We start from the raw sequence: 21,478 nt of genomic DNA on the forward strand, positions 1-21,478 counted from the left end.
GGTCCGACGGTAGAGGGTGCCGCATAGGCTCGATGATCTACTTGTTGAATGGCGAGGAAAGAGAGAGAGAAAGAGAGAGCGTTGCGGGGGGGGAGAGGAGGCAGGATATTTCTGAATGAACGAACGACTGAATGGGCCGCCGCACATGGCATAGGGTGCCTACTTGACACCGATCCGCAACCTCAACAATCGCCCCGGCTGTCTTCGATGCCAGCTACTGACCTTGTCATTCTGGAGAGGCGCTCCGCCGTTAGCAAAGAGAGAAGCGCGAGCACGCTCGGAAAAAGAGTAATGCGAGGGAGAGGTCCAGTCGGGATGCGTTGATTATGGAGCGCGTGCAGGATCGGGGTGGGACAATTGAAACGCAGTAAAGAGTTGACGATTCTTGGTTTTTTTTTTTTTTTATTTTTTTTTATGACAAAATTAATAATTAATAATTGTCTTATTGTTAAAATAACGCGTTGCACGCGGAAACAGGATAGCGTTTTATATAATAATATCCGATGGCTTTCAGTCGAGTGATTCTGCAGTAACTTCGCTGTAAGATCATATTTGATGCGCGATAGACTGTGCAGAAATTCAATATCTATAAGTTGAAAGTTGTCTGAGAATATTTACGACTCCATTTAAATCAGATTGTTAGAGATTCATCGGCATTTATCATGCCAGCTTAACGTCACTCAATGTATAGCCTAATCCTTTCGAGAAGCGTACTTTCCCCTCTTGTATGTTAATGTATTTTGAACTTGATGTTGCCCGCCTCTATTAACATTGAATTATGGCCGGTACATATGTCTCATTGTATTTATATGATAGTGTATGAATTGTTATATAATACTATCGCTGCATCAGCACGTTTGCAGCGAAACTACCGCGTGTAGCGCGCGCTTGAAATACGCGCAACTATTTATAATAGAATTATGATTACAATAATTTAATCCGATTATATTGCATGTATCCTCCGCGTATAATTTATCTTTAAAATTTACATTTTCACATTTAGCGGTGCCTCCCGTTCAATGACGTGACGCCGCGTGGAACTAGTTTACATATATAGTCGTTAACAAGTTTTCGTTAAACAGAGCCGCAAAATTGTACTAACGATATATTTGATGCGTGATTTCGATATCGTTGTCTTTGGATAAAATTAGAGCGCAATACATAAAGTCATTAATACTAATGAGAAAGTAATAAGCTGATTAATGGCAATTATCTATGAAACTCATTAAAAGCACCAGCGATTTCGTACGATAATATCAAATTATTTTTATTTGTGGAAACGATAATGGGACCGTAATGACGTTACTGACGCTTGAATTTCAGAATCCGTTCCTTAACGCACTCCCTTTAGGACTAAACGCAGGATACACGGTGAGCGATTTCTCGTGAAGTCTCGCGATTCCTCACCCCCGGCATTTTGTTTTCTCTCGTTTAGCGCGTAGATATCACCGAACTCTTCAATACTTCGCTGCCGCTTCGTCGGTTTCGCGAGCCACGGTGAAACCGCTCAAAGCCATTTTCTAATTTTTTCATCCCCCTCCCCTCCCCCTGATCCGCCGCCACCCCCCGCCAACCTGACCGCCGTAGTGTTTAACGTCCCGACGGAAGTCGGGAGGCAAGCATCGAGGTAAAAGATCGTCATGCACCATCATCCGAAACTCTCTCTTGAATATTTTCGCAGAATAAAAAGAGGAAAAATATTGCGGGGGACCGAAGTGCGCGCGGAGAGACGAGGACGGATGAACGGACGTCGGGGAGAAGAGGAACGAGGGGCGGCAGGAGGGGGGGGGGTGAGGATGGGGGCGGGAGGGCGGTTAACGGTGAGGAAAGGGGAGGGTGTTAGCCGGGGCGGAGACGGTGCATTACGACCGGGACAGGGCATGGCATGGCTAGCTCAGGAAAGTACAGGATGTGAGGGAAGAGGAAGGGAGTGTGGGAGAGGGAACGCGGTGATGCAGGAGGGTGCATGCGGGAGGAGGGCGGTTGCCCCAGTAAAAATCGATCCTCCCCACTCTTTTCCTACTTTTTCCCCTAGAGAGGTTTGCTACCACAGAGAGAGAGAGAGGATGAGGCGAGGTGGAGGAAGAGGAAGAGGCGGAGGAGGCGCAGAGGCGCGGGGGAATGGGGTGACGGGGGTGGCTGCGAAGGGGGGTCTCGTGGGGGTTACCTACCATCGTGTCTGTCTCTGTGTATCCACATCTCCGGATCTTCGCGAGCGTTCTCGTGTGCATACGTGTGCATGCACTACGTAGGCGCGCGCGCGCTCTCTCTCGCCGGTGGCAGGCGGGCGGACGGGCGGGCAGGGGGACGGCGGGCGCACGTGGACAGATACGCGGTATGGTCGTGTGAGGGTGTGATTGAGCGGATTTTTCACGGGTGTTCGTGGGGCACTGCCCGTATAAAGCACGAGCGCGTTGCATGTGTATTCATGTCTGCATGGGTGTCTGCGTGCGCCTTGGACAGTTTTTTTCGCGGATACTCCGCTTGTGTAGGTCCACGTGGCTGCGGCGGTTTCCGTGTGCGTACAGTGCGCCTCATTGACAGCGGAAAACGCCCTGCTATCATGAACCGGGGTTTGAAATCGGTGTAATTTCGATAGATTCAATTTTCTATGCGGTACACGTGACAAAATGCGTTTCATCTCGCGCGTATCCATTGTCATAAACAAACAAAGGGACTCTTTCCGAATGTAACTTGCAAACTAAACTCAGCGCATTTGTATTAGTTTTGAATTCTATATTACGTTAATCGCCATTCTTAAAAAACAAATTTATTTTGTCAAACGCGAATGTTCTTGAACATAATTACACAATGAGATATTATATTTATTGAAATTGTCTTACATGAAAAAATACTTACATCACTATCAGAAAACTATTTATGTACAAATACTATAATATCTATAACAATGAATTTTCGTTAATATTATTAATTATATATTATTAATTATATATTAACATTTATAAAAGATTAAGCTACTTATATATTGTATACTTATGGTAATAATAGTGAGTGCACTATCTTTTCGAGACAGGAAGGAATGTTAAGAGATCTCAGGCGACACGGTTTGCTCGGTATCGAACGAGTGCGAGCAGTGAAAATTCCGCTAAACGTTACCCCGATGCGCGTTAAGGTCGCTATTTAATCCTATGAACTCCTTGCTTCTTGGTCTTCGGTTTCGTTACCGGAAAGCGGCCAAAACTAATTTTACTTTGCGAAAGCAATTTAATGAATAGTAATAATCTGAAGAAATATCTATTAAGGAGAAATGCAAATGCGTAATAATATAATAGGAAATGTAAATGAAACTTTTTAATATTTTTCTTAACTCCGCATTGATATACCGAGTAATTTTGGGGTGCAAGAAGCAGTGATGAAATTACTCCGAGAAGTGAACAGGCATTGTTTGGAAGCCGTCAGATCATATTTGTCAGTCTAATGCTTAATTAACACCTGTAATTGTTTATTTGCTACACTAAGTTGAGAATATATCTTGTGTTTGTTGAATTGCGCTCGCTGGAAAAGTTCCAAAAAATTTTTTTGCGGTGAAAGGGTTGAGGGTGAAGCGGACTCGTCTCAGCCGCGCGTTTCTCCTCGCTCCTAAATTTTTCAGAGCATCACGGCGATATATCCAACAATCGTGCGCACTGTACATCCGCGGGATCGCGTGTATCGGTGCACCATCACCCCCGTGCGGTCTCGCGCGCGCGCGCGCGTCTTCGTGTACGTATCCGCGGCAACGCCGCCGCCTCCGCCGTCGCGGCGCTTCTGTCGTCCGCTGCAACGATGAAAAATTACCCAGAAGCAGCGAAAGAGAGGGAAAAGAGCAAGAGAGACGAAGGGCGAGAGAGGAAGGAAAAAAAAGGGGTAGAGAAGGAGAGAGAGAAGGAGAGAGGCCCAGTGAGGGAAGGGTCGAGGACGAGAACGTAGGACGGAGAGAGGGTGAGAAAGGGAGAGAGAAGGAGGTAGCGAAAGAGAGAGGAAAGAGCCGGTCGCTTTTTTCTCTAGACCCCGAGCCCGTCGTCTAGCGCTGAGTTCGCGAGCCTGACAGACAGCTGCAGCGGAGCCCTGATATATCGACCGGGCCACCTAACCAACTACCCGCACTCACTATTATACACCTGCCCCACACGCACGCACAAACACACGCCTATACGCCCACACATACACGCACGCCGGCAGACACGGGGCTGGCATGTACGAAAAAAAGGCGGCGCACCGACACCCGCCGCCTCTCTCTTTCGTTCCTCTCTTTCTCTCTCTCCCTTTTTCCGCGAGGCGGGAGCCTCACTCTTTGCTCTCTCGCATATTCCCTCGGTTACGATCCTTCTCTCTCTAATTCCACCCTTCCGTCCACCCCCCGCGCCAGTTCCCTTTCCATCTCCTCCCCGCTTCCACCTTCGCCGCCGCTCTGTCTTCGTCCGCCTTGCTCTCCTGTGAAAAAGGGTGGTTGCTAGAGCGAAAAAGGGGGCCCTCTCCCGAAAGGGGCGCGGAGGGCTCGGGGAGACGGGCGCCGGGGGGGCTGGAGGGTGATGGCGCTACCACCAACGGGGGTGGACAAGACGAGCGGTGGGTGCAGCGAACGGAGCCCAGTCAGCTCCAGGATAATTAGATCCTTTACAGGTTACCAATGATTGATAGTCTTCGAAATACGTACCACCCTCACTCTCCCGCTCTCTCTGTCTCTCTCTCCGCTTTCCGCGCGCCGGGTTTTCTTTCACATATACACGCAGACACGTATAGACAGAGGCGCACGCATACGTCCTGTGCATCCCGTGAACTTTCGTGCAGCAACGAAATACGCGCGCTTGCGAGCGAGGGGGGTTTGCATGTATGTGTGCGTGTGTGTGTGTGTGTGTATACGATAAATACGAAATCCCTTCAGCCGATTACGTCCTACTGAGCTTTGCCTGGGTCGCGACCCTCTGTCCCTCGTAGCCGTATCGTTGCTTGAAAAAAAAAAGAATTCTGGAATCGCGGGTCCGTGTCCGCTCATGTCGCCCGGCCGGCGGCTTGTTCCAACGATTTATCGATGATCCGCGTTATCGGCGCGATGCCGCAATTCTCGAATCATCGGCGTACAGACCCTACAGATGTTTGAGCTTGAGGAAGAGAACTTTCGGGCGTTTAAATTTAAAACGGCTAAGATAAAGTCTTGAAATCTTGTATCATTTATTTTTTCGAGTAAAGTTTTAATCTATAATTCTTCTTTCGATACCGGATTTTTCAGGATTTTAATTTACTTAAAGTTCCATATTTTACACGTAATCGACAGTAAAGTAATCGCTAAGATTTGTCTTTAAAGAGAGAGATCCATCCGAGAATATATTGTAAACCCTTTTATCAGTTTCCGATTTCCCTGCCTGACTTTTTTTCTAGCGGTTTGTGGTCTTTATATTTGACAACAACCATAATTTCGCGATATCTTATGGCGCATCCTACGCGCGCACACACCTTATCCTGATTTCAAAACTAGCCGAACTTATGCGGTTTAAATTTCGGTTTCTTGACGTCAGTCGATACCTTTGGCTTGCGATCTAATTGGGCTTGGACTCGTTTGAATTTCTCTGTTGTTGACGACAACTGTATATTTTTACATTATGTGCCGTTTTAAATTTGTATAATACCGATAAGCACCGCGAAAGTTATCGTAAATTGAATCGTTTGACGTCAAACATGGCGTTTTATTTTGTATTAGCAAATGGAATCGCAACTTTAATCTTGAATCGAGAGAAGCGATCAAAAATAGAAAGAAAAACTGCAAGACTAAAAAAGAGAATGTTACTTTTGCTTTGCGAGCAATAACAAAAAATGCGAAATTAAATCCTACCACCGGACGTGCTGTTGTAAACTAGGCGACATGTGTAACGTCGGCTAAAGAATTAATATCAAAAACACCGTTCCGTCCAAACGCCCGAAAGAATACATGTATTTGTAAGGAAATTAAAAACGACACGAAAGTACGCGCGGCATTTCTTGTCTTCCTTATTTGCGCGCTACGAGATTAAGCAAGATGTTGCGACAAATTTATTTTGGTTAAAATAAAAAAAAATTAAATAAAAATTTACTTAAAGCAAATTTAGCTATTACATAGGGTGTCTCAGAATAACCATGACAACTACTCGTGAGCGAGTAGAGAAGAGTAAACCGAACCGAAAAGTCCTTTATCGTTTTGCAATTTTCGCAATAATCATGGAGAAAGTAATTTAAAAAAATTAAATTAAGCGAATGAACGACTAGACTTTAAGATGTACGCTCTAAGCGTACTAGTAGCGAGTATCGCATGTCAACGAAAAATTTAGTAGGTTGGCGAAGACAAAAGTAGCACATGCGAGCAGCGAGCAGGTAGAAGCTCTATTTTTTGTTGTTATGCGACACTCGTAGCTGGCACACTTAAAGCATACATCTAATCGCGCGAAACGCACGCTTATTCGCTTAATTCAATCTTTTGTAATTTCTCCATAATTATTACGAAAATTGCAAAACGGTAAAGAACTTTTCTATTCGGCTTACTCTCTCTTCTCTACTTGCTTACGAGCATTGTCGTATTATTCTGAGACACTCTGTATGCAAACAAAATTGTTTTTAGATAATTTCACGGGGTCAAGTGTCGTCGCTGCAAAATTATTGTGACTTTGCAGGGAATTTACAATCATGATTATATGTGACTTTGCAGGGAATTCACTCATGAATATATTTGAACACACAAGAAGATAAATAAAAGATTTGATTCTCGAAAATATGTTTATACATTCATATACTTTAACAAGAAACGACAAATTATACAACATAAATTATGTGCTTGTTGACGAGAAATTATTTCTATAATTCCTCTCATCTTAATTACATCATCTTCATCATCTATGATTTTTAAATTATTAATTTCTTTCGACAAGCAAATAATTCTTTCTAAAGTTCGTCGTACAATAATCGCTAATTTGAATTTATTGTTTGCGCATCAGCAAGAAACAGATCTTTCTTTACTTTAGATTTTATGATAAATGTCCATAAGTGACGTGTTTACTCCAGTGAGACATTCGATGCTCATCATTAGTGAGTCACATCTCAGTAGCTTTTTGTTATCACCTGCAAAACTATTTGCGATGTGTAATACTTTTCTACGACTTGAACTGCGGCGGCCTTCGCAGTGACTTTAGCATGCAAATCAGAGACTGCGGTATGCCTAGCCGGGGCATCCCTCGGCATACCTTATCACCTGCTCCACGCAATCCGTTCCACGCAAATGTCAGTGGACGTGTAGTGACTTTGACGGCTGCTGGTGCAGGGGCCACACTGATCACCGAAGTGTCGTCCCCGTATAATGCGACTCGCCCGTTAAACCGGCTGCACTGCCTTTTCAAGGCACCCAAAATTCCGATTATAAGCAGAAGTATTAAAATTACATTATGCCAATTCGGACCTCACGCTTAGCGCTCGCCCGGTATCGCGCGAAACGCACAAAAACGTTAGCATAAAATGTTTTTTTATTAGTTTCCGACGGCGTGTGATGCGCGTATTATATATTTAATATTAAAATTAGCTCTTTTAAAGCGTCTGGAACAAAAATAGAACGCCAAAATTATCTCGGGACGAGTGCGGACCTGTTCTGCCTTCCGAAGAACTTTATCGTAAATAATGTCACTTTCGATAGAGCATCCTTTTTTCTCATGTGAATTGTAAATACGACGAGTCTTGCAGACGGCCCGTCTCGACGGACTCCGCGCGTGTCACGATATTTTTATATTAAAATCGGAGATTTGTCGAAAACTTGATATTTCTCCGCTCATTAATTTGAGCGAGAAAAAAGAAAACGAGACCGGCCATTGTTAACTGCTTACACCGTTGGAAAAGTTCACTTGCGCAAAAAGCTCGCAAAAAACCGTTCCTATTCTTGCGAAGAAAATATAGGATTACACTTCATTATCTTGCTAAAGTGTAAAATGTACCGTCGGCTGTGCCGTCCTCGTAAGCCGATCGTTATACTTGAAGTACACGTAAATATATTCCTGTAAATATATCCTTGTCAATAAAACTGCGTTCACCGTGTCGCGCGTGGCTATAAAAATTTTTTTTTTTTTTACATGCTTACGCAATTATTGAAAAATTTTAAGACCACGATTAAATTAATTGCGATTTAGATGATCAGAAAATAGAATTCTAAAAATTCGTTGCAGTTCGACTACTTTTGCAGAATTGTTTCTGCATAATAACGAAATTACAAGAGCGCAGTCCACGTAATTACAAACGTCATACGTGCGCGCGCGCAGGAAACTAAAATTATAATGTTGATAATGATGATTAATTTCGGGTACTCTTACATCTAGCACGCGAGACGATACTAGACGCCGAATAACAGGTTGCCAAGGGTTAACGGCACCTTAGACAAACTCGCGAACTCTGCACTGCGCGCGTATTTCCACCAACACATTCGAAGAAAGTTGTAACTTGAATCGCCGAGATTCAATTTATAATTCTACGTACAAATCTAATAGCGATGTATAATTTCTTGCTTAGACATCAACTCAAAAGCAAAAAAAAAAAAAACTAAGGAAGAACATCATGTTCACCTGTAGTTTTATTTGTTACATGTAGAACACTATGCGCGCGCGCGCGCGCGCGCTTGGGTTAAAGTCGCGTATATTCATTTATCTTTCTCTCGGGCGCCAGCGCTATATTTCGCCGCTTTGCGGTTTTACCTTTTTCCCACCGTCGTCGCGATACCTTCGCGCAAACGTCAGCCGGCTGCCGAGGGAAGTGAGAGGGAGAAAGCGAAAGAGATGAAGAGAGACGCGAGACTTCTGTTAAAATTTAGCATTTCCACGCGATGACACATCGGAAATTTTTGCAATATCTCAAATCGCGCGTCTTCCGTTACCAACCTGCCCCTTCCTGCCCGCTCCCGTCGCGGACAGGGCTCTCCTCTCCCTTGGCCCTCCGCGCTCTTCTTATTTCTCATTTCTCATTTCTCGCGCATCCGATGCTATGCGGCGATGATTATGTTGCGACACCGGTTACCAATGCCACTAGCCGTCTCCGGCAGGCCGCAGGGGCCCCGATCTCACACGGCCCGGAGATTTCTCCGGGAAGTCCCCCGTCGGAAGACGCGCGTATACGAGGAATTCTCTGTGAATCACCGTGCAACGACACCGTCCGACATACGTCAGAGTTGCCGGGTATGGAGCAATATCGAGGATTTCTCTTCGGCAGGAGGGACGTATGTATTCGTCACAGACCGGCCGTCTCTACTTAGCTTCCTGCTGCCACGACAGCGGCCGCTGGCGGGACGCCTTTTCGTGGAAAATACGGCGAATCTTGACTTAAATTTTATCATTTTTTACGAAAATAATCGGATCGATCGTTGCGGCTCGTCCAGGAATTTGTCACAATCGTGGAATTTGAAACTTTCGGTTACGAGACGCTACGTGATACTAGGAGACAAATATTTCTTTCTTTTTTTTTTTTTTTTTTTTTTTTTGTCGTCAAGAGATTTGATTTCAAAATTGCATGGATTAATGGATTCTAGAAGCACGCAGTGTTTCAAATAATTTCGTGTAAAATATATGTAATTCGTGTGATTCTTGCGTTGTCTTTCTGATTTTGTGGAATTGAAGAATTATGATTTGCAAGGAATTTTGATGCGGAAGCACAAGAAATGAAAAATTAGAGATTTACTATTTTATTTTAATACTGATTGCTTTCTGTCAAATCGCAGCTGTACAAATCCTTATAGAAGTAAAAAAATATGCAGAATATAGAATTACAATTTTATAGTTGCTACTGCATTTATCGGTATTTTAGATTAATACTGCTCATTTCTTATATACGTCCTATATACTATGTATCTTACATACATAGCGAAAACGGTAGGAATTATCTAAGATTGCTTAAAAAATTACAATGCTCCATGCATATTATAATCGGATCGATAAACCATGAACATGGAGGTCGCATTATTTGCCAATTACCATATGCAAATTTCGACAATTACACGTTTTCCGTCACTCGGACTTATCGCGGGAGAGAGCGAGAGATTGTTTGTTTCTCCTTGTTTTCAGCGCGAAACAGATTCTATCACTTGCGGTAAGTCGCGAAGAAACTTTATACCAGCTTGTACAATTAATTAAAAATTAACAATACGTCGACAGATAAATAAATAAATAGATGACAAAATAAATAGATGCAAGCGACAATAAATAGATGAAATGATATGTATGCAATAAATAGATAACGTGCGTCAATCGCAGATACTCGTCTGATTCACTCATGTGATTATTATCTATTTGCATAGCACGCGTAATAAATATGATGATAATTGCATTCAAACACGTGCGACTGGAATCGAACATTACCAGTCGCGATCGAGTACATGTTTTTTTATCACATTGTTTGGCAACAACACGGCCGAGAAGATCTATAAATATCTAATGTATGCGGTAATAATTTCTTATTCCTATTAGACGGGATTATACGCACTAATAATTATACCACAATCCTGTCTAACGTTTGAGTAAATCTGTTAAGTTCTCAGTATTCGCGCGTCATTAGACATTGTCACTCAATATTTAAACGAGTTCTTATGTAAAAATCTTATATCAAAGAAAGAAAAATTGAAAGACACCATTCGTCGTCTCTCTAACGACAACAACAACGCGTTTCACGTAACAGTTCGAGCGTCGTCTTCAGCGCGAAAGATCTCTTCTTCGAGAACACCCAAAATGTATATCCGCGATTTGCGCCGTCGATTGCGAAGATCGTCATCACCGAAGCGAGTTGTCATTCGAGATATTGCCGAGTCCTCGTCAATTGTCGATGGGCCAGGGCGATTCTTTCAGCAACACGTAGTCGGCGCACACGCAGCCCACGTAGATCTTTATCGTCTCCCTGTAACCGTCGCCGTAGGACACCTCGATGTTACTGTACGTCTGTATGCAGCGGTAATGGTCGGCGCCCTGGCAGCTCCTGCCGGCGTGATTGCACCGCACGTGTTGGAGATTCTTGGGCACTCGGGTGCGACGGTTGGCGGGTATCGGTATATACTCCACGGTGTAGCTGCAGGTCGTGCTGTTCTGCGCCTTCCTCACCTCCACCTCGTAGGAGACCTCGTGCAGACCGCGCGCGTTCTCGTGATTCCTTATCTGGTCCTCTATCATGTCCCTCTTGATCTCATCGGTCGGCACCTTGTAGTTGGTGTTCACGTTGTGTTTATTGTGACGCTTCCTCCTGGCGAAAAGTCGCGTGGAAGACGCCTCGTGACCGTTGTCGTCGTACCTGCGCAGATCATTCTGTCGTCGCAACGGTTCGTAATTCCTCAGACGATTTAGAAACCGGGGATATCCGTGGCTGTCCGACTTCCGTCTGTAGGAATCACCGTACACCAAATCGTTTTCAAGGCGTCCCGACAGATCCCGCGACACCGATTCCTCAAAATCGTAATAGTTCGGATGAGAATGATGGCCGTGATGTCGCCTCAGCGACTGCCCGTGAACGATCGGTGTGCTGACGATGACAGAGACGAAAAGAACAGACAGGCACAATCCGAGTACCGCCATTGTGACGATTCGGCTTTCGAAACTCTGGCACTCGAAAGTTACAGACCCCACCTGCACAAGTCGGCAGTCCTTATCGTGCTGATGTAATCGCTTTATTAGCCACTAGGATATTCTTATTTGTCAACTGTCCGTCGTCGACTCTCCGCGACACTTTTGAATTATCTGTTTAGTCACACAATTGTAACGAAAATCGCAGAGACCGAGCGACGAGCGATTGAAATCGATAAAAAATTGCAGTTTATCGAGGCTTCTCAAATTGTTGATCGATGTTTGTAAACGGCAACCGGCGAGAATAAATTATCCTCCGATTCTCTCCTATTCGATAAAATCGAATCGGTATGACAGCGAGACGCTGGAAGATGCAAATATACTATGCGGCACGGTGTCTGGTCCTGAATGTTCAGGTTTTGGCCAACCGTTCGGCGAGTCTCCCGTTCGTGTGACGTAAGTTGAAACTATTTCGACGGACTAGCTGTCTCCCAGGTCGGGATGCCGTAGAATTTTTTGTGATGATTCGCCAGTCGAAGTTCGATCGGGCGACGCTGACCAGCGCAATTCGCCAAGAGTGTCGCGGACTCTTCTCGGATCCCCAGCTGACCGGGCGGGCGCCTCTCGTTGACGCGTTCTCGCGTTGTCGAGACTCGTCGATCGTGGGACCGATGCGGTCTTTTTCGTCTCACGTTCTCCGATCGTCTCGCTTAATGGTTTGTTCAAAACTGAGTATTCCTTGATGTCCGAAGGATTTTTTATTCTGCCCGCGAACAGGCACGTGGGTGGTGTTGCCCCACTTTAACGGGGGGCTTACGCGTGCCTGTACACGCGAAGAAGTGACTAATTTCCCCCTCTTCTCTGGGTCTCCGCACCTTCTGCAGCCCCCTCGGTATCCCAAGAGATGTTTCTTCATTCGTGGCACGGTGCGGCGGCTCCTTCTTCTTCGCCGAGGATACGCGCCCTCCCCTTTGACGTCACTAGCTGCACGTTCCCTCTCGGCGGACCCGCCGCCGCTACCGCCGCCGCCGCCGATTGTTCCCTTAAACGTGGGTTTAGCGTTATCCACCGCGGACATAGTCAACGTCATATACTTGTGCCGTGTGCCCACCTATAGCGGAAAGACGCGAGGACGGGTGTCCTGGCTTTCGCGGAATTCTGTCAACGATATATGAAATAGCCGGCAATACCGGCTTATCCTTTCGTCCGCTCACGTGCACCGCGATGACGATGACGATTACGCGTTAGCGCGCGCACGAGGGATTTTACGAAAGTGGACGCAACGCCTTTCCCTTCTAACGTTTACGCGCGACACATTTTCTCGCATTGACGCTCGCTCGCATCTGAGGTCGTCATGTGCGCGAACGCAAATCACGATTATCTTCAAGGGAAAGAATTCTCGGTTTACCGATTATCAATGCTTTCCAGAAATTGACGCAATTCGCGGAAACACCGTGCGGAAGATTGAATATCAAATCAAGAATCAGATCGAGAATCTCGGGTTTCCCGCGATTCCATACGTTTTTTGTTCTAACAACGTAGATTTCGCAGACCGGTAAAAATTTACAATAGACTGACGATACTTTTAAACAGCGGTAACAGCGGCGTGAAGCTACCGTTATCGCCGCAACAACTGTTAAAAAGTTAAAAGCCTTCTTGCTAAAGCATTTAAAATGTCATTTAAACAAACATGTTTGTGCCCCTTCCATCACTCTCCCTCTCTCGAATAATACCACGACGGCCGTTTTAGTTGTGTGAACCAGTTAAAAATCATCAGGCACTCGCGGGTTTCCCAGACGCGTCTTTCTTTTTTAGAAGGTCGGGGAGCACATCATAAAAGCGCTTGAAACCTTTATTAACTCATACCATTACCGTTATTTTTTCGTCAGGTGTGCGTATTGTGTGCATGTGTGTGCACAGGGATATATTTAGATACAGTGGAAAAATCTCTGGAACTCCGAGCACACTAATTCATTCGTAATGTGTAAAGGCACAGATTAGATTCCATAATGCGGTTTGTAACACAGATAATTTGCGGTCAAAGGCATTTTCTCGCTTTTGACGTTATTTCCAAAACTGTCGCATTTCGACTTCTTTATTTGTGTATTAATTTTTTTTATAATTTATGTTTCTGTTTTTATTAATTTTTTTTGTTTGGTTTATTTTATACTTGCTATCTTTTATCTTTACGAAAAACAGTGAAACGTTTGATAAAACAGACTTTTCACTCAATATTAAAAATTATTAAATAACGATGCGGTATTTCTTTTCACAATCCGTATTTGACATTTAGTTGCAACGTCAGATAATGCCAACATATTAATAATACATACAAAGAGTGAAAGAAAAGTACATATAAAACTGATTAGAAATTTAATTTTTCAGAATAAATATGAACTTTTTCAAGTTTTGCTTATTTTTTGCAAGATTGATGTGAAAGTTCGCTCTGCAACATATTTATGTTATGCTAATGTTGTTGTTGTTGTTTGCTTAATCATTTTTGAATTTTTGCACGCATTTCCATTTGATGCTATAAAAAAACTGATATATTCGTTGACTATATTGTAAAAAATTATGCAGATCTCGACTAAAAACCGGTTTTTAACAATAAAATTTATTTCTTTTATATGTATTAATGAATCACTGAGACATGTATATAGGGTAATTCGATTTTTTTCTTCTAAAAACACGTTCTCCAAATATCTTAATGTCATCGACTTAATCTGCCTCATTAATGTCAGTATTGTAATATAGCTGTGCTATTCTTAACTATCTTAAATTTTGGGATCTGGAATATATGCGTGTGCATCTTTTATATACATAGATTAAAAAAAAAATATATATATATACACTCATATACAGTACTTTTATCAATTATTTTATTTTAGTGACAAGTAAATTCTCAGTGTAAGTCAATTTCATAAAGCACATTTCTAAGATGTGACAAGATGCAAAGTCTCTAAAATAAAACACTTCAGCTACTCTCTTCTCATTTATCTTCGAATAAATCTGCTGGGAGATCGCTTATCGTCGGGAAACTCGCATGCGTGCCGAACTTGAGGACAGATTGCGTGGCCACCACGCACGCTCTTCTGATGCACTCGTCCATCGATAGTTGCGGATGATACGCCTTGAAATATGCGAACGCGCCCAGAAATGCATCTCCGGCACCCTGCATCGCATACGGTTACATTTAAACGGCTCAGGCGGCTTGAATATCATTTGAGTGAATCACTAAGTGAATCAGTGCTTTAATTAATTCCGGAAATTAACAGGCCGTTGGCCTCGCACGAGATTGTGGACCAATCAATAACATTAACGATTAATCGTTTCAACTGCGGTTTTATAATATGCAGCATTTTCTACTAACAGTTTACAAGTAGGAAGTGCGAGTTGCACAAATAGAAGAATAGAAAGTTACGCGATGTTACTTAACAAAAATATACATAAAATATCGTAAAACGTTTTTAAACATTAAGTTCTTTTATACTTGGAAATGTTCCTTGAAAAGATGATTTCTATAGCTTTGTTGAACAGAGATTAATTTTTAATTCGTCGGGAAATCCGCGACTGTGGCAGTTCTTACTTCTTATATGCAATACGTACAGTGGTATCCACTGGCTGGACCTCGGTAGCGGGAATCAGCATCACATTTCTGTTTGCTTTCGACGCGTACACAGCCCCCAGGGGCCCAAGAGTAAGGATAATCGCGTTGCATCCCTTAGCCAGGAGCTTGTCCGCAACTTGTTGTACATTTGATAACTCTACCGGTTGAATGCCCGTCATAATTTCCGCCTACAAAAGCGTAGTGGTGTGTCCTTTGTGCGTCAAACATTATATTCAATTAATTCTTACGCGCGTCGTTAGCTTCAATCTCCGTATACCGGGTGTTCCGGAAGGGGGAAAAAAAAATCTCGTGTTCTCGTTATCTCGTCGGAGATACTAATTGTCCACATACCTCCGTTTCATTAACGCAGAAAATGTCGCACAATTTTAGGATCTCCGGATCTAGATTTTCCACTGCGGGCGCCCCGTTGACAATTGATAGCCCTATCGCATTACGCTTTATGTAAAAATATATGTACAGCTCAGAGTCGCGTGATATCGCAAGCTGCAGTTAAATGATGTCTAGTTTCTACAGGAAGCGGAAAGTCGTGTGCACAATGTGATGCACTTTATATATAACAAGTTTTAATAATTCTATTCAGCAGTACTTTGTAATTATCTATTTTTTAGAGCTTACGATGGTTTGACTCTGAGATATGAATATTACTATTTATAAAAATATAAAATTAAGAAAAAAACCATGGCCTTGATGTAATCTTAACGCATGCAGCGTAGTTTCCAGCGGAGTCTCGAACTGGCATAACAAAACGCTCGCACCTTTGATCACATCAACAGCGGAATCCACGTGTTCCCGGTTCAACGATTCATTTGCGCCTAACACGATAACGATAGTGTTCTGTCCTGTGAATGTTATTCGAAAAGCACCGAGATTATTTCGCAGGAACGAAAATGCCAAAATCATTTTAACGAGAAATTCAATGTTAATGGCTCTATCGTTCATTTGTTTATGAATTAAAACTACTAAACATTTTTCCATAATTGTAATTTCAAAACATTCTGAAGGAATTTAAAAAACTTAAGGATATAAGAACGTACCATCCTCAGCGACAGTAATGTGAGCAATACCGCTATGCTTATCTTTTTGTATCTTGACATGAGATGTATCTACATTTTCCTTCTTTAAAATTTCTAAGTACTCTTGTGCAAATGTGTCGCAACCTAACTATGATAAAAAAATCGTAATATTACATACTCCACAAAATGCAACAATGTGATCATAACTGATTAAAAAAACCACATGAATATTACTGAATAAGAAATATGTTGAAAAAGTCAAATTAGATACAAAATCAATAAGTTAGATTGTTTGCTTAAAAGATAAATGCATACTGAGGCAACAAGTGCTGTAGATCCACCAAGTTTAGCAGATGCCACACATTGATTGGCACCTTTGCCACCATATTTCTTTTCAAATTTAGTTCCAATTATTGTTTCGCCAGGTTTAGGCAATCGTGGAGAGAAACTAAAAAGTAACAACATTCAAAGAATGATACATAAAATCTATATTGATTAAAACTGCATTACAATCAGTGTGATCAGTAGATATGCTGTTAATCATCTATAAAGCAATATCAACTTCTATCATGTACAAGAAGCTTTAGCTTTACTCACCAAGTAAAATCAATCATACACGAACCAACAACAACTATTTTTTGTGTCATATTACACTGTTTTTTTTACACAGTTTTTCTCTGTATCTGCTAATAAATTCCAGACCACATTAACCAGACATTTGCAAATGTGTTACAACAGTGTGACTATTTCTGTACAGGATTACAGCAACTGATTGCAAGTATCAAAATGTACATAAAACAGATAACCCGCGTTCTTTATCATCTAACAGACCAATGAATTCACACAACTGTTATCATTTATAAAAACAATTTCTTTGCTCACCATTCGTATAACCCAATGTCTACCCTATAAATATAAATGTGAACATTATAATGATGACAAAAATACATCAATCAAAACAAGAGGAATTCTACAAATATATAAATTAATTCAAATCACTTCTATTTGTGGTAAAAAAAACATACGTTATTTACTACAATGTTTTCCTCGGGAACAGGTTATTTTTTTACATTTATTAAAATGAGGTTATAGATAACTAAGGCTGTGGTCTACTTGACGTTACAAATGCTTCGAAGTGTCCTTTCTCTCCTTCTCTCTTCATCAAAAGGAAGGAGAAAAAGGACGTTTCGAAGTATTTGTAGCGTCAAGTGGACCGCAGCCTCAGTCTATCGAATCTTTACATCTTGCACTAATAAAGGAGGATTTATTTGACGATCACTATAAAAATTTTGCAGAAGACAAAATTCCCCACTGAAAAAATGCACTGAAAAACATGTTTAAATATATTTTACATCGTCATACATTATGAAGACACTAGATGTGACCACGAGATGTGACTACGTGTGTAATTTAGTATGTTGTTCGATCCTATTGGTGTTGTGTTCCTAGTGAATAATTAAGGTCTGTTTGCGTAGCCGCATAAACATAAAACAAAAAAAAAACAACAATTAATTGATACAAAGAATTTATTTAATATACACATTCTTTGCACATTCTCATTAGATGTAATTGATCTTTTTTCTATGCAGACATTTATGTCTTTATCCAAATCCGTCTGAACTGGCTTTTATAGATCATTTAAATCGAAACTTTCAATTTCGATAAAAGACTGCTTTCAAACTAATATGTGTACAGATAATTTTGCCCATAAGCATTAATATAAATTAATATTAATTGCTTTTCAGGCAAGTATTAAATTAGTGCATTACTCGCAAGTAATAGAAAGATAAAAATTTCCACGAAACTAATTAAGAAACAATAAATATCGCGAAATCGTTAAAATAGCTATGGGCAATTTGCTATTTAGATTTGTACCAAGTAAGCTAAATCTCATTTCTATAAAAATTTCAGAAAAATTTATTCTCATTTATTCTCATACGTTTATACTACGTAAATTATATTATAAGTTACAAATCGACGAATTTTAATTCTTAATTTACATCAATGGTGATTATGTCAAGGATAATCGTGAAGGTTAATTTAATGACGTAAAATTGTAAATTGTAATTGAATATTTACGCGGATGCGCGTAAAACTTCCGCCCCTCCGCTGCCCCCCCCCCCCCACCCTTGATATGGTAAACTCGATGTAGAGCGAAGTGGAATCACGTCTCTCTTCCGCCATTCTATATTTACGATTTTTACGGAATTGTTATAAAATTGACTGAACTTGTTCCAGGCCGTCCAAAAAAGCGACAAAACATGACGAGCCCGGTCGTAATTTCAGCCACGACTAAGCACACAGCAACGGTAAATATGCCATCGTCTTTTAGGTAGCATTTGCCTTTTTGGTTATATCTCTTGGTGATCATTGTAATTGATAACTGAATTACTCTCGTGATATAATTACTCTTGTTGCGACTTTTCTTTTGTGTGATTGTCTTGCATTGCCTCACTGGCCATCGTTCTAGTTTTCAATATCTACACTTGTTTTATTCTCTGCATGATTATTCGACTTTTTAGTCATAACTACATGTCTGTAAAATATTGCAATTATTATAGCAAGAATCTATAATAAAACTATCAGTTTTCTACTTTATTCTGTATTCAATGTTGATCTTATTTTCAATAATGTATGCTTGTCAAAAACTTGTTTTAAAACAGGGATTTAAAAAATCTTAAATAACATTTTAAAAATATTTTTGAATGCGATTAATGCATATCTTATTTTGTACTGAGAACTATTTATGTTTCAGTTAATATTTTTCCATGGATTAGGTGATACAGGGTGAGTTCCCATTTATACAAGTGCAATTTTCAACATATTAATATGATGTATGATTTTGTCAACACTTGAGATACATTTTTAGGCATGGCTGGGCTAGTTCCATGGCTGCTGTACGATCCCCTCATGTCAAAGTTATTTGTCCTACTGCGTATGTAATTGTTAATATATTTTAATACTCTAAGAAAATGTAAATCATAAGTTAATGTAGTCATAATTATTTTAATGTACGAATCTTTAATTGTTTCAGGCCCACAATGCCAGTGACACTTAATGCAGGGTTCAGAATGCCTTCTTGGTAAGTTTATATTGTATTCTGTATTTATAAAATAATTATTAAGTTAGTATTTACACAGTTACTGATAGATTCTGTGAATTTAGGTTTGATCTACGGTCTTTGGACTCCAGTGGTCCTGAAGATGAAGACGGTATACGTAAAGCCGCTGAAATGGTCCATTCGTTAATAGCGGAGGAAGTTGCCGCTGGAATACCTACTAAACGCATTGTTCTTGGGGGATTTAGTCAAGGTGGAGCACTAGCCATGTTTAGCGCCCTTACATTCCCAGAACCCTTAGCTGGTATCATAGCCCTATCCTCGTGGCTTCCTTTACATCAAAAGTTTCCAGCAGTAAGTATATTCATGTTGCATGGTGTTACATATTTACAAAATTGTTATATTACATAATATTAAATTGTTTTCAGGAAGCAATAGGTAATAGGAACACTCCACTATTACAATGTCACGGCGACTGCGATCCGATTGTGCCATACAGATGGGGTCAAATGACAGCATCTCTCCTGAAACAATTTATGACACAGACAGAATTCAAAACTTACAGGGGAATGATGCATACATCTTCTGAAGAGGTAAGAAAATTCAATCGAAAAGAATTATTTATTAAATCTTACATTCAAAGAAATTATTTTTTTTTTTTTTTTTTAATATATTTTTTTTTATTTTATAATTTATTATTTCCACAGGAAATGCGCGATATGAAGAAGTTCATCGAAAAAGTTCTGAAGCCGTAATAGATTGAATTAAATATGTATCGATATTTTAATGGCTAATTCGAATATCTAATTGTACATTATATTGAGATGATTCCAGTTTTGCGATTATTTAATTTTAGTGAGTTATATGAACTTAAAAGACTTAGAAAATCGTTAAAAATCTTCCGGGATGAAAGATGCAGTGCTAAATAGGCAAAAAAATACGCTTTCTACAAGAATATATTTATTTACAATATTGATAATTTGTACTCGTATACATTTGAACTTTAATATTTTAATTCTGCCAAAGGATCCATGTAGCGTTAGTACAAATTAATTCGTCTGGTTCGTAACTCTTTTACTATGTAACATTTATTGGCATTTCTTGTTTTTTTTTATATAATATCTATATACATACATGAAAAAAAATATATATATATTTATTTATTTTTACTGATACATATATGTACCAGTATAAATAATATATTTGTAAGATTCCACACTGATCTGGTGATACATTATGTAAAAGTAAAAAGTTAATAAGAAAATGGTTAATGTTTTATTCATTTTTTCAGTTTGCGAAAACGGACTAATAAATATACATGTGATTTTTGCGTTAATATTTAAAAAAATACTAGACGAATTTCTTTTTTCCTCAATTCTTCTATTGAACTTCCATCCTTTTACACCGCCGATATTATGTTCGAGTGAATATGATTTAAATATAAACACGTCCACAACTCTTACATAATTCACGTATTTGGGCAGTTACAAATATTTGCATTTAAATTTCACGCGGGCCAACGTCCAAAACGCAATGCAAAATAGCTGCTTCTAATGAATAACTTTTGTAGCGAGTATTGTCTAGAAGACAGCGAATGGCCATGTAATCTGTGATTACGCATTGTATTGTCAAAAACCAGACTATCATTTATAACTAACATAATTTTTTGGCAGATTCGTTCTGCCAAATCTAGATCAGGATTTCCTAAACTGTACGGCGCGATTTGCGCGGTATGGATCCTTTGGAAAAATTGTGGATTGCTTAAGCTTCCTTAGAATGCAAGCGTAAAGAATTGCACTCTTTTACCTACATTTCTGTTATTTTGCGAAGTCGCAAAAAAAAAGAAACCTGTGACAAGGCACTCTTTGAAAAATAATTGTTAGAAAATTGTTAGAAAAGCTACTTATCTATCTTAAGTTTGGGAAATCCTGTGATACATACTCATAATAGATATAGTAGACATGGTATTAATATATTGTAATTACGCTAATGTATATAATTATATGACACTTGGCTGATTTTATTATTGGTACTAACACACTATCCAGTAGACAAATAATAAGTAAACGAAGAACAATAAGCTCGAAATATTTTTCATGGGCTTTCCCTATGAATACACTACAGCTAGCGATAAACAGAACCTTAGCTTGTAAGTTATTCAACGTTCATTCTGTATAAATAAAACATATAAACAATTTTTTCCCCAATGGTTTCATTCATTAGACTTTATAATCAAATTAGT

The 21,478-nt window shown here is 40.4% G+C and overlaps 3 protein-coding genes across 6 annotated transcripts; 1 reads left to right on the plus strand and 2 right to left on the minus strand.

The window, feature by feature from the left end:
- Positions 1 to 9,090: 9,090 nt before the first annotated feature.
- LOC137001145 (uncharacterized) lies at positions 9,091 to 14,240 on the minus strand. The gene has a single exon (XM_067359437.1). The coding sequence runs from the start codon at positions 11,547 to 11,549 to the stop codon at positions 10,800 to 10,802; it is 750 nt and encodes a 249-aa protein (XP_067215538.1). The 5' UTR covers positions 11,550 to 14,240; the 3' UTR covers positions 9,091 to 10,799.
- Positions 14,241 to 14,394: 154 nt separating this feature from the next.
- On the minus strand, positions 14,395 to 17,413 carry LOC105675781 (ribokinase). Of its 3 annotated transcripts, none has more exons than XM_012373185.1 (9): positions 17,204 to 17,413; positions 17,061 to 17,084; positions 16,776 to 16,864; positions 16,494 to 16,626; positions 16,200 to 16,326; positions 15,843 to 16,004; positions 15,496 to 15,587; positions 15,144 to 15,332; positions 14,395 to 14,709 (listed from the first exon to the last, which is right to left on the minus strand). In XM_012373185.1, the coding sequence occupies exons 3-9, from the start codon at positions 16,823 to 16,825 to the stop codon at positions 14,527 to 14,529; spliced, it is 936 nt and encodes a 311-aa protein (XP_012228608.1). In that variant the 5' UTR covers positions 16,826 to 16,864; positions 17,061 to 17,084; positions 17,204 to 17,413; the 3' UTR covers positions 14,395 to 14,526. The 3 variants fall into 3 exon arrangements, with proteins under 3 accessions (XP_012228608.1, XP_067215535.1, XP_012228607.1); XM_067359434.1 differs by having other exon boundaries at positions 16,776 to 16,927; XM_012373184.1 differs by having other exon boundaries at positions 16,776 to 16,946.
- Positions 17,414 to 18,282: 869 nt separating this feature from the next.
- On the plus strand, positions 18,283 to 21,433 carry Apt1 (Acyl-protein thioesterase 1). Of its 2 annotated transcripts, XM_067359436.1 has the most exons (7): positions 18,284 to 18,487; positions 18,934 to 18,965; positions 19,048 to 19,113; positions 19,213 to 19,260; positions 19,344 to 19,590; positions 19,665 to 19,829; positions 19,944 to 21,433. In XM_067359436.1, exons 1-7 carry the CDS (start codon positions 18,440 to 18,442, stop codon positions 19,989 to 19,991), a joined length of 654 nt encoding a protein of 217 aa, XP_067215537.1. In that variant the 5' UTR covers positions 18,284 to 18,439; the 3' UTR covers positions 19,992 to 21,433. The 2 variants fall into 2 exon arrangements, with proteins under 2 accessions (XP_067215536.1, XP_067215537.1); XM_067359435.1 differs by having other exon boundaries at positions 18,283 to 18,487; positions 19,665 to 21,433.
- Positions 21,434 to 21,478: the final 45 nt, after the last annotated feature.

The sequence above is a fragment of the Linepithema humile genome, chromosome 7 (assembly GCF_040581485.1).
Source record: "Linepithema humile isolate Giens D197 chromosome 7, Lhum_UNIL_v1.0, whole genome shotgun sequence".
NCBI lineage: Eukaryota > Metazoa > Arthropoda > Insecta > Hymenoptera > Formicidae > Linepithema > Linepithema humile.

What these genes read in the sequence shown, in the direction of transcription:
- LOC137001145 (XM_067359437.1), bottom strand. Translation starts at nt 11,549, where the DNA reads ATGGCGGTACTCGGATTGTGCCTGTCTGTTCTTTTCGTCTCTGTCATC.
- LOC105675781 (XM_012373185.1), bottom strand. Translation starts at nt 16,825, where the DNA reads ATGACACAAAAAATAGTTGTTGTTGGTTCGTGTATGATTGATTTTACT. An exon ending in TGTATGATTGATTTTACTTG is followed by an intron (nt 16,627 to 16,775) that starts GTGAGTAAAGCT and finishes GTTACTTTTTAG; the next exon opens with TTTCTCTCCACGATTGCCTA. An exon ending in AAGATTACATCAAGGCCATG is followed by an intron (nt 15,588 to 15,842) that starts GTTTTTTTCTTA and finishes GTAATGCGATAG; the next exon opens with GGCTATCAATTGTCAACGGG.
- Apt1 (XM_067359435.1), top strand. Translation starts at nt 18,440, where the DNA reads ATGACGAGCCCGGTCGTAATTTCAGCCACGACTAAGCACACAGCAACG. An exon ending in CATGGATTAGGTGATACAGG is followed by an intron (nt 18,966 to 19,047) that starts GTGAGTTCCCAT and finishes ATACATTTTTAG; the next exon opens with GCATGGCTGGGCTAGTTCCA. An exon ending in GGGTTCAGAATGCCTTCTTG is followed by an intron (nt 19,261 to 19,343) that starts GTAAGTTTATAT and finishes CTGTGAATTTAG; the next exon opens with GTTTGATCTACGGTCTTTGG.